The sequence below is a fragment of the Triticum dicoccoides genome, chromosome 5A (genome assembly GCF_002162155.2).
Source record: "Triticum dicoccoides isolate Atlit2015 ecotype Zavitan chromosome 5A, WEW_v2.0, whole genome shotgun sequence".
Classification (NCBI taxonomy): Eukaryota; Viridiplantae; Streptophyta; class Magnoliopsida; order Poales; family Poaceae; genus Triticum; species Triticum dicoccoides.
The window spans coordinates 18,821,299-18,832,421 of NC_041388.1; the positions used below are offsets into that span (position 1 = coordinate 18,821,299).

The 11,123-nt window shown below is 46.8% G+C and overlaps 2 protein-coding genes across 2 annotated transcripts; both read right to left on the bottom strand.

Annotated features, from left to right (window-relative positions):
- Positions 1–1,317: 1,317 nt before the first annotated feature.
- LOC119299058 (L-type lectin-domain containing receptor kinase IX.1-like) lies at positions 1,318–3,808 on the bottom strand. The gene is made up of 5 exons (XM_037576359.1): positions 3,575–3,808; positions 2,950–3,388; positions 2,538–2,749; positions 2,064–2,242; positions 1,318–1,957 (listed from the first exon to the last, which is right to left on the bottom strand). Exons 1-5 carry the CDS (start codon positions 3,806–3,808, stop codon positions 1,318–1,320), a joined length of 1,704 nt encoding a protein of 567 aa, XP_037432256.1.
- Positions 3,809–5,467: 1,659 nt separating this feature from the next.
- On the bottom strand, positions 5,468–9,085 carry LOC119299060. The gene is made up of 4 exons (XM_037576360.1): positions 8,913–9,085; positions 6,536–6,680; positions 6,186–6,329; positions 5,468–5,640 (listed from the first exon to the last, which is right to left on the bottom strand). The coding sequence occupies exons 1-4, from the start codon at positions 9,083–9,085 to the stop codon at positions 5,479–5,481; spliced, it is 624 nt and encodes a 207-aa protein (XP_037432257.1). The 3' UTR covers positions 5,468–5,478.
- Positions 9,086–11,123: the final 2,038 nt, after the last annotated feature.

Consider the following 11,123-nt stretch of genomic DNA (forward strand, 5'->3'; position numbering starts at 1 on the left):
GCCTCTGTGGTCACCGCTGCTGGTTTTTCACCCAGTGATCACGATCCAGCGTTGTTTGTCCACCTTTCTGCTCATGGCCACACTCTTCTTCTTTTATATGTTGATGACATGATCATCACTGGCGACGATTCTGAGTACATTGCCTTTGTTAAGGCCCGTCTCAATGAGCAGTTCCTTATGTCTGATCTTGGTCCTCTTCATTACTTTCTTGGGATTGAGGTTTCCTCCACCTCTGGTGGCTTTTTTATTTCCCAAGAAAAGTATATCCAGGATCTTCTTACTCGTGCGGCTCTTAGTGACGAGCGCACTGCTGAGACTCCTATGGAGCTCAATGTCCATCTTCGTGCTTCTGACGGTGAGCCCTTGTCTGATCCGACGCGTTATCGCCATCTTGTTGGGAGTCTTGTGTATCTTGCTGTCACTCGTCCGGACATCTCCTATCCTGTACATATTCTGAGTCAGTTTGTTTCTGCTCCCACTTCAGTTCACTATAGTCACCTTCTTCGTGTTCTACGATATCTTCGTGGCACGATCTCTCATCATCTTTTTTTTCCCCGTTCCAGCTCGTTACAGCTCCAGGCCTATTTGGATGCTACGTGGGCTAGTGATCATATGGATCGCTGTTCACTTTCTGCCTACTGTGTCTTTCTTGGTGGTTCTCTCATTTCCTGGAAGACGAAGAAACAGACTGCAGTTTCTCGTTCGAGTGGAGAGACCGAATTGCGAGCTATGGCTCTTCTAACAGCAGAGGTGACTTGGTTACGATGGTTACTGGAGGATTTTGGTGTTTCTGTTACTACACCTACCGCCCTCCTATCAGACAGCACAGGTGCTATCAGTATTGCGCGGGACCCCGTGAAGCATGAGCTTACCAAACACATTGGTGTGGATGCTTCTTATGTGCGTGTTGTTGTGCAGGATCATGTTGTTGCTCTTCAGTATGTGCCTTCTGAGTTACAGCTAGTGGACTTTTTCACGAAGGCTCAGACTAGAGCGTAACATGGATTTCACCTCTCCAAACTCCGTGTTGTGGACCCACCATGAATTTGAGGGGGGGTGTTAGAGTTATATTGTTGATGTCCTTTGGCCTTTCACATTCTAGTCTCTTGGCATTCCCTTGTAGCCTTTTGGCATCCTCATAATACAAGTTGCTATTCTCAACATATTTAAATTGCACACATCCTCTTATCCATTATAGCTAAACTCACTCTGCCATTGATAATGCATATAAATATAGAATCTTTCTTTCTTTTCTCAATCGGCAGAGGATCCATGTACCATGAATCCATTAACAGCTTAGAGCATGAGTGGACCTGACTAGCTGAGGTGCGTGCTGCTAGTTTTATTGCTATGGTCATCAGAAACAAGCAAAGATGGAAGAAGAGAGCCTGGTGGGCCAACCGGCATCCTTGTGGGGAGGCTCGGTAGTGGAGCCTCGAACCTTAGCACGCTGGTGGCCTGCCTAATGGAAGGTCTCAGGCTCCGGTCATGGGCAGTGCACCAGAGCCCGACGATGATCGCCCATTCCATTTCCCGGACGTCGAACTCCCCGATCAGCCTTGAGTCCGCAGCGTCAAGGACCCTTCCCTGGCTGCACAACTCCGACACCCGTTTAGCCAGGTGGATCACACTGTCATCTGGCAGGACCACGACAGGCCTGCGTCCACAGGCTATCTCGAGTAGGACGACGCCAAAGCTGTAGATGTCTAACTCGGTGGTGGCCCTGCCTGTCACCATGCAGTCCGGGTCCATATACCCCATGGTGCCGGCGAGATCTGTCGTGTGCGACCCATGGCAATGGTCAACGAGCCTTGCGAGCCCGAAGTCGCCAAGTTTGGCGCTGAAGCACGTGTCCAGCATGATGTTGCTCGGCTTGATGTCCCGGTGCAATACACATTGCTCCCACTCTTGGTGCAAATACAGAAGCGCTGAGCTGATCCCCAACACTATCTCATGCCTGAGAATAGAAATAAATCCCATGCACACCATGTTTAACAACCAATAAAGGTTAAGCGATCCATAATATCCGGGCTTCCAAAAATGTCTGCATGAAAAGAAGTTACCTGACCGGCCACGTCAATACATCCTGCGTACTGTAAAGGTGACTGTCGAGACTGCCACTGGGCATCAGCTCATAGACAAGAAAGAGCTCGCCGCCATGGCACCAGCCAATGAGTTGCACGAGATTGCGGTGCTGAAGCCGGCTAATGGTCATCACCTCGGAGATATACTCCTTCCTCCCCTGTTTTGAACTCATGGTTTTCACTTTCAGTGAGATTCCGGTGAAATTCACTGAATTTCAGTACTTTCAGTAGACACTGAAATATTACGTTTCAGCCAAAATATTTCAGCAGTTTCAGTACAACACAACAATTCAAATATTTTTCAAAATATGTTTTCAATTTTTCAAATTTTTAATTGAATTTGAGTGAATATTTCAGTCATTTGGCTGAAATGGAAACTGAAATCACTGAAATTCACTGAATTTCACTGATTTCGGTTGGTGCTGAAATTTTTCTGAAACTGAAATTGAGAACCATGTTTGAACTCTTGGACACTCTTTTTATTGCCACATCAAGCTTCGAGTCCTTGACGAATCCTTTGTATACAGAATCAAAACCTCCTTCTCCGAGCTTTCTGCTGTTTGAGAAGTTACCCGTGGCCGTGGCCAGTTCATTATAGCGAAATCGCTTGGGTCCTCCTGTCCCTTTCCTGAAATCGTTCGCCATTGCCTCATCATCGAACAAGTCTTCTTCCATCTCCTCAATCCTTTTATCCCGCCGATGCATGATGAACCATACCTAGGTGCCTAGGCCGATCAACAACAAGGCTGAACCAGCAGCCGCACACATGCCAATGATCAGTTGCCGTTTTCTACGCTTTGAGCTCCGCGAAATTGATGCAGCTCCTGATACAAACGCATGACTTAATTTGTTGCCTATATGCAACACATGCACGAATCTAATCTTATAAAGGGAAGGGGAAATACTGAACCTGGAGGAGCGGTGGTGATCTCCATCGGATCCGTGCTGTATCTCACATAGCAGCTGTACCCCTTGAAGCTACCAGCAGTGCTGTTAGGAACAGATATCGTCACCCACCTGTGCGCGTCATCTACACACTTGATGCACTCACTGGGTGCCAAGTCCCTCGAGCACTGCACCAGTCCATACATCGCCTGTGAGTTGATCTGCGGATCCGTGTACGTCTCGTTCCCGTACGCGAACCGCAGTGATGATCCAGCCGCCTCCAACGACAGGCGGTTTATCAGCTTCCCCCGTGCTGTATTCATACGATCCATGTCATGGGCGTAGATACTACTGTCGTTCCCCACACTTGAGTTTTCGGACAGGTCGGCGACGGAGAAGAAAGACTCGTTTGAGTATCTCTGAGGACGCATGCATCATAAAATGCACCTGCCATCAAGGTGTAGGGTAGACAAACAGCTCTCGCACTTGGACCGGTTGAAGTCGACATAGCACATTTTTTTTTTCAAAAAGGGGGGCACCCCGGCCTCTGCATCAGAACGATGCATACGGCCAACTTATTATAAATAAAAAGTTGTTTATAATACCTCGTCAAAGTTGGACCGGTTGAAGTCGACATAGCACATGACAAGGCCAAATACCTCGTCCGGCAGGGTGCCGTCACTACCTTGCAAGAATCCGTGATTTTTCATGGCACCATCATGAAGCCTGTGGGCGAGAGACTGAGCATTTGACTGGCGCTGCTCCAAGCTGGAGCTGCATATCGACGACGGATGCGACTGGATGGACGAGTGCAGGGCGGTGGAGCTGTCTGACGCCATGGTGGCGTCGACGGCAGCGAGACCAAGCAAGATATAGATGCAGCAGTACAACACTGAAGATGGATTGGCGGCAGGTGGCTGCGGCGACCTTATACCCGGCAGGGTCCCGGTTGAGGAGTGCGCCGGACTGGTAGGTACCCCATACCCGGCAGGCGTCCTGTTTGGGACTTCAGGTCTTCGATGTTAGGTTTGGATGCGAGGTTTGTTTGGTATTAGGCCCAGACTATCAGCGCCCCTTCATCAACTGGTTAAGAGTAGCGACGGATGTTGCCTAGACAGTGGCTTTAGTATTACTGTTGTATGACTTTGTAAGGTCTTGTGTGAATAATTAATAAAATGGCTGCATGCATCGTCCAGATGCAGAGGCCGGGGGTCCTCCTCCTTTTCTTAAAAATGTGGTCTTGCTCGTCAGCAGTTGCGCTATGAGAGATTATGATGGTGGTCATGAGGAACATGGTAAGGAGATAAGCTGCCCAAGGATCCACCTTTCCATGGTGTCTAGACCTGATGAACAGGAGGTAGAGATGTTGGCCTAAAGCATGCATTCGTGCAGGACAAAACCATAGTAAACATGACGGCATATATATAGCTACTAATCTGACATCTACCTGAACGAACTGAAGTAAGCAGTGACACAATTTAAGCATGGAATCAATGACAACATCAAAGAGATATGTAAGAGGATTTTACGATGCCATGACGGCCGAGTCCACACCACCACCACCACCACAACAACAACAACAAACAAGGAGGACCCTGCTACCTGCCATGGAATTAACTACTACACAAGGGACTCCACTTTCCAAGGACAGCTGGGTTGCCTAAATTCTAACGATCAGAGAGGCCAGATAATGTCTTTTTACGTTGTAGCAACAGCTGGACGGAGGCAACAGATGATATGAAAACAAATTTTTTATTAGTATTTTCTGGAGCGGAGGCAGAATATTCACCCCGATTTCATTCAATAGTTAAGGAGAAGAGCTCATAACATATATAAACAACAAAAGCCAAACAAAAGGCTGGTAGAAAACAGAATATTTCTTACCTAGGATAATAAACTCTCTGAGACCATAGCCATGGCAAAACTGGTTCTTGAAAGAGCCTCAAATAGCAATTTTCCAGACGGAAGATCTGTTCTTAGCATACAATAATTCTGCTGAAATTTTCTTCTAGATAACTGGTTGAAGAACAAGTCAATGGGAGGACAGGATAGCAGAGGGTTGTCTCATACACTACACATATCATGTATCAGTCTGAATACCTATAATTCTGATTGGTATAACTAGACTTTTAGTGGAAAACAGAGGTAGTTTAAATGTCAGATATGCTAGGAATTGTCGGTTTGAGAAAGATGGCTTACGACATCAGAGACTCACACCAGGCTCGCAGTTATGGAGATCATCTTATTTCAAAATTTCCTCAGAGGTTTTTGCTTTCAGCCTTTGGTAATCAGATTTATATGTTCACGGTGCCTTTGTCAGGTAGTATTGCTCTTTGGGATACATAATTCTATTGATTTTATTTCTGCAACAAAGCATGCAAAGGTCCTTGTAATGTCCTAACATCATGTAACAAAATACTGAACTAGTTTTTATATTTTCCATTCCAAGATAGCATTATTCTATTTCATAAAGATTGCCAAGTATAAACAAGGTCAATTACATACAGGCTTACAACTTACATGGCAGGGTCGCCTTCAGTCTACTAGATGCACCAATATACTTGGAATAGCGGGCCTGAGCGATGATTCTGCCAGATTTTTTCTTCAGTTCCGCAGTAGCCACTCCTACTGCTTTTACGGCGCGCACCTTGGCTCCGATATCAATCTCTACCTGCAAATGGCAACATACACTGTTATAATTACTGTACAATTGCAAGAACTTCAGAAGTGAAGCACTGACAACTCAAATTTTGCGTCAGGATTGGCATGGTCATCCATGCACTTTGGAAAAAAAGACCAGCAACTATATCTTGATCAGGCTTAAGCACTAGAGCATTCTTAATGAGAATGGAGTATAAACTAAACAAATCTTGATATATGAACATGATTTTCCACGTAAACAATGATTTATTATCTTCAGTGGCATCTCTACCTAGTGGTAGCAGAGTGGAGTACAATTGTGTGAATCTACAAACTATTGGCTCTGTATGTGAATATAAGCAAAACCGGGCACACCGTCAGATATCAAACATATCTTCAACACATGGGGCATTAGAGACAATGTTATTGCATGAGCTCATTCCTCTGTAATAATAAACTACAATGAATTAACGTTCAGAGTTGGAAAATAGCCTTTTAAGATGTGAATTGATCGAGCAAAGGGATGTTGAAGAACCAAAATGTATTCACACTCAATTCGGTACGAAAGTCACTCACATTCGAAAATGCAGCATCCAGGTAGGAGACGTTTATCCCTAGTGGCAAGCCCCTGGTTTGTGCCACAGTGGTGTAGAAGACAGCAGAGCCCACCAAGTCAAGCAGCGACCCTGTCGCGCCGCCGTGCAGGAAGTTGCCCGAGTTCTGTGATTGCCCACCAACACAACCATCAACAAAGATGCAGCAACTCAGCAGCAATCAGCAGAATGCAGTAAGCAAGTTTTTTTTTCAGTGAACAATTAGATGATGGAATGGAACTGTGCAGTCATTCTGTAAATTAAGTTCCACAGCTACAGAACCATGGGAAGGTACAAAAATATGTCTAAAGAAATTCTAATGGAAGCACTTACTGCAATAGATAGTAGATTGGGAAATGAAATTTGCTTGGGTTGGGTGCCAGCAGATACTAATATTTTTTGTGAAGAGATGTAAACTGAAGTAGTATAATAGTGGAGTAGATGGGAAACTGAATTATGCTTTGGTTGGGTAACAATACTGTATAATAATTAGGAAGCATGGAGCAGGGATTCAGCAGGGAAGGGGATGCCGCAGAGCACGAAGGCGTCGTAGAACCCGGAGGTCAGCGCGTCCACCTGCTCTGCCGGCCGCCCCCTCCTCCAGCAGCCGGCGAGTCTTCTCCAGAGCCGCCGGCCGGCCGATCTGAGAGAGGTGAACGGAGGATGCGGGACTTCCTTTCCGTGTGGGCCCCGAGGCTTTGTTCTTTTTACGTCGTACTCCTTCTGTATGGACCCAGAGGGTTAACTGGCACATGAGTTTTCATGACTTTTTTCAGGGGACGCGTCTAGCCGGCGCCCAGCCGCCCAGTATAATTAGCGAGCGGCCGGTTATTTAAGGAATTTTTTTGCCCCTTCTCTTAATTAGAAAATCTTTTTCGTCTAATCCATTTTTCAGCAACGTATTAAATAGCAACACAGCCATATCTTTTGGTGCATGCACTTTGTTCTTCTATGCATTTATTTGTGGTTTCAGAATTTTAAAAAGGCATAACTTTTAGTCCGCATATCAGAATTGCGATCTGTTTTCACAGTTGGAATCTTCGCGACATGTTCTTCAAAACTAGATCCCGCATGGGTATGTTTCGACGAACTAGTCTTCTTGCCAACTAAACATCAATATACGTGCAACTAGACTACATGTCATGCCAACTGAGCATATGTGTGTGCCAATAGTCTTTCTGTCAACTAAACATCAATGTGTGTGCAACTAGACTGCATTCCCTTGCCAACCGAGCATATGTGTGTGCCAATAGTTCTGCCAACTAAACATCAATGTGTGTGCAACTAGACTACATTGTCGCGTCAACTGAGCATATATATGTGTAACTAGTCCTGTCAACTAAATATCAATGTGTGTGCAACTAGACTACATTGCGGCATCAATTACGCATATATGTGTGCAGTGTTCTGCCAACTAAACATCAATATGTGTGTAATTAGACTAAATTACAAGCCAACTGAGCATATGTGTGTGCAACTAGTCCTTCTGGCAACTAATCATTAACGTGTGTGCAACTAGAATACATTATAAGCCAACTAAAATATCAATGTGTGTACAATTAGAATAAATTACAAGCCAACTGATTTTAAAAAAAAGTTGTAGCATGTAGTATTAAAGTTGCACAATGCAGTATTTTAGTTGCACAATATAACATCAAAGTTGGCATCAAAAAAATTTCGTCGAAACATATCCACGCGGGATCTAGTTTCAAAGATCTCGTCGCAATGAATCCAATGATGAAAACAGGACTGAATTCTGACATGTGGTTTAAAAGATACGGCTTTAAAACAATTTGAAATCCTGAAATAAAAGTATGTGATCTGTTTTCTCTAACTGATGGGACTAGTGTGAACACATTTAATGCCAGCACCAACATGCGCTACGAGACAAAAAAATACACATGCATATGTGTGACAGAGCGGCCGTTCGATATGTCCAAATAGCGCGCACGCACTTTTTAGTTTTCAGGTTTTTCAAGTATCAAAATTTACGTACAATACCACATTTGATACTCCTACAAGACAACATAAATTAACAAGGTGACATTGTGGTCACCCAAAATACACTGCAAGACACCAGTCCTGCTATAACACTCTACTCTCCTTAAAAGGACTCCGAACACCTAACACCAGCTACTTTTCAATCAATGCATCCCCGTTCTCAGTTGAGCTACACTGCCGAACACTCTGGCATTTCTTTGTTTACACATATTCCAACGTACAAGTATAACCAATGAATCAAACCCTTTCCTCTCGCCTTCCGGATCCCTTTCCTAGCTGAGAGCCACCATGTTTCCGACGAGTCTTATGAGGAGGGGTTGGGGGCCGTCGGCTGAAACTCTAGGAAAGACTTAAAAAAGAGGAGGAAACACCCCCGGTCTTTGCATCTGGGAGATGCATGCGGCCATATTATTTATTATTCACAAAGACCTTATAAAGAAATACAACAGTAAGTCCGAGGTCACCATCTAGACGACACCTGTCGCTACTCCTATCCTCTTGATGAAGGTGTGTCGAATATCCGGGCCAAATACCAAACAGACATCGCACAAAAGCCTAACATCTAACGCCGGATGCCCCATCCAAAGCCACATAGGGGGGACTGGGTAACACTCCGGTCCGGCGCACTCTCAGTGAGTACCACACGCACAAGTTGCAAAGGGCCGCCACCTCCGTCTTCCCTCAATCCATCCTCAAATCATGTACTGACGTATCGACCTTGTCAGGCCTATCTGCCATCGACGCCACCACGACGCCAGACAACATCGACCTCCTGCGTTGTCCATCGCCACACATCTGACGCCAAGCCTCCACTGCTCCATGCCGCCGAGAACCACCACCATGAATATGTAGAAATAAACACCGCTCCACCGAAGAAGCCATCCGCTGGTCCCTCGAGCCAGAGTGCAACTCCAAGAATGCCGCCCCCAAGAGGGTAAAGACACATGAATGCCGCCGTCATCCGATCAGCTGATCTAGGATTTCCCCCGGAGGTACTGGGTGGGGTTGGGAGCTTCACCTTGATGATGCCTTCATGAAGGAAACAATTATAAGGGCATCGTCATCATCGGCTCCGGCCAACGACCGAAGACCAAGTTTTCACCCGGATCCGTCCCAAGAAATCCACCCGACAACATGTGCACTATCTCGACCGCCTTCAAAGCCCCAGATCTAGCCGCCTAGATCCGGCGACCAACCACAACGGCAGTGCCACCGTAGGAGCCCTGGCGCACCGGCCACTGCCTGAATGCGCCACCACTGGAGCCTGGGAGGAGGGCTCCCACCCCACCTCGCCAAACCGCGAGAGCCGCCGAGATGGACCCCGCACGCTCATCACCATATCTGATCTGAACCAATCCGCGGCAAAACCACGAGATCGGCGATGCAAATCTGCTTTGGATAGGGATAGCACCACACCATGCCGCTGCGGGAAGCCCGAGCTTCACCCGCCGCCACCTTCCAGGGCCGTCACCCGGGGATCTAGCCTCCGCCGATAGGCCGAGCCGCTGGCCACCGCAACTAAGGCCGCCATAACCCCGCTAGCCCATCGAACGGCCGGTGCCACCAGATCTTCCTCGGAGTCCAGCAGCTCCACCGCCCCCGCCCAGCACCAAGCCGTCACCTTGCGCCGTCGCCTAAGACGTTGCGATGCAGATCAAGGGAAAGCGTCCCGGCGCCATGGGTGACCTGCCTCATCGATCTGGCGCAGGAGGGAAGAGAAGTGAGCCTCCTCCGCCGCCATCAGCCGCCTGGGGCTTCACCCGGTGACCTCCTCTAGCGGCGGCGGAGGGGAAGGGAAGGATGGACGTGCCCGACGGCGGGCGCTAGGGTTTCCACCCGAGCCACCCTAGCGGGAGGGCTACACGGGGGTGGATGAGATTAGTACGGCTTGCGCCATACAGTTCTTGCGGAGACGCATTGGATGAGAATACGATCAATGGTATCCTCCTCCTGAAGGGAAACATAACATTTTTACATATGAGCCTTCAAGCCATGCCTGACACGTCAGTCGGAGGTCTGTTACCTATGCTACAAAGCCAAGCCAGCAAACAAATTACACTTGAAGGGTGCCCAATAGCCCCAAGTGCAAGAGGTTGCAAGGAAACAAGTATTGCCCTCACACAGAACACAGTAAACTGATTGCGCCGATACACGACCCTGCTATAACACTCTACTCTCCTTCAAAAGACTCCAAACACCTAGCACCAACCACTCTCAACAATCAACAGTATGTGCCAATACATGACCATTGCCATCTACTACCTCCGTTCCAAAATATATGACGTTAGCCTGCCAAAACATCATATATTTGGGAACGGAGGCAGTAAAGGCAGCAGACATTGTCGAGTCTCTCTGCACAGTATGCACTGCATTGCCATAGCTGATCATATTTGCATTACCTGAATGACATACAACATTGGCTGAAACCCATCATGAGTCAATCAAGATCTCATGCAAAAAGATCTCCTGTTGGCAACTTGCATGCTCACGTGATACGGAACCAGGGGCAATGCCACGTACCGAGTACCCTTGAATCCATATGTCCCTCCAAAACATCACAATGCACCCATCTCCTAGAGTACTTTGCACAAGGCTGTCAAAGGCCCTCTTAGCCGTGTCATCCTTAAAGTATAGGCAATCCTTGCCATGGTCGCTCGGTTCTACCCAACAATTCCCACCTGTATCGAAGAGAAACACCTTGGAAATTCAAGTTTTTAACAACTAATCATCCATACATTTTAGGCTTGCACACATTGTCCCATGCCACCAGACACATCTCGAAGGAATCATTGAGTGAAAAGGGAGCAAAGAATGACAAAAGACGAGACCCTACTAGTCTTCACTCTTGTAGTTTCCTCTTCCTCGAGTCACGAATAATCCAGCTAAAGTAATAGAAAAATTTCAATCATTTCGATTTGTT

What these genes read in the sequence shown, in the direction of transcription:
- LOC119299058 (XM_037576359.1), bottom strand. Translation starts at nt 3,808, where the DNA reads ATGGCGTCAGACAGCTCCACCGCCCTGCACTCGTCCATCCAGTCGCAT. An exon ending in ACCGGTCCAACTTTGACGAG is followed by an intron (nt 3,389 to 3,574) that starts GTATTATAAACA and finishes ATGCGTCCTCAG; the next exon opens with AGATACTCAAACGAGTCTTT. An exon ending in GTATTGACGTGGCCGGTCAG is followed by an intron (nt 1,958 to 2,063) that starts GTAACTTCTTTT and finishes TTCTATTCTCAG; the next exon opens with GCATGAGATAGTGTTGGGGA.
- LOC119299060 (XM_037576360.1), bottom strand. Translation starts at nt 9,085, where the DNA reads ATGGCTTCTTCGGTGGAGCGGTGTTTATTTCTACATATTCATGGTGGT. An exon ending in AGGCCTGACAAGGTCGATAC is followed by an intron (nt 6,681 to 8,912) that starts GTCAGTACATGA and finishes ATTATTATACAG; the next exon opens with TATTGTTACCCAACCAAAGC. An exon ending in CCAATCTACTATCTATTGCA is followed by an intron (nt 6,330 to 6,535) that starts GTAAGTGCTTCC and finishes GGGCAATCACAG; the next exon opens with AACTCGGGCAACTTCCTGCA.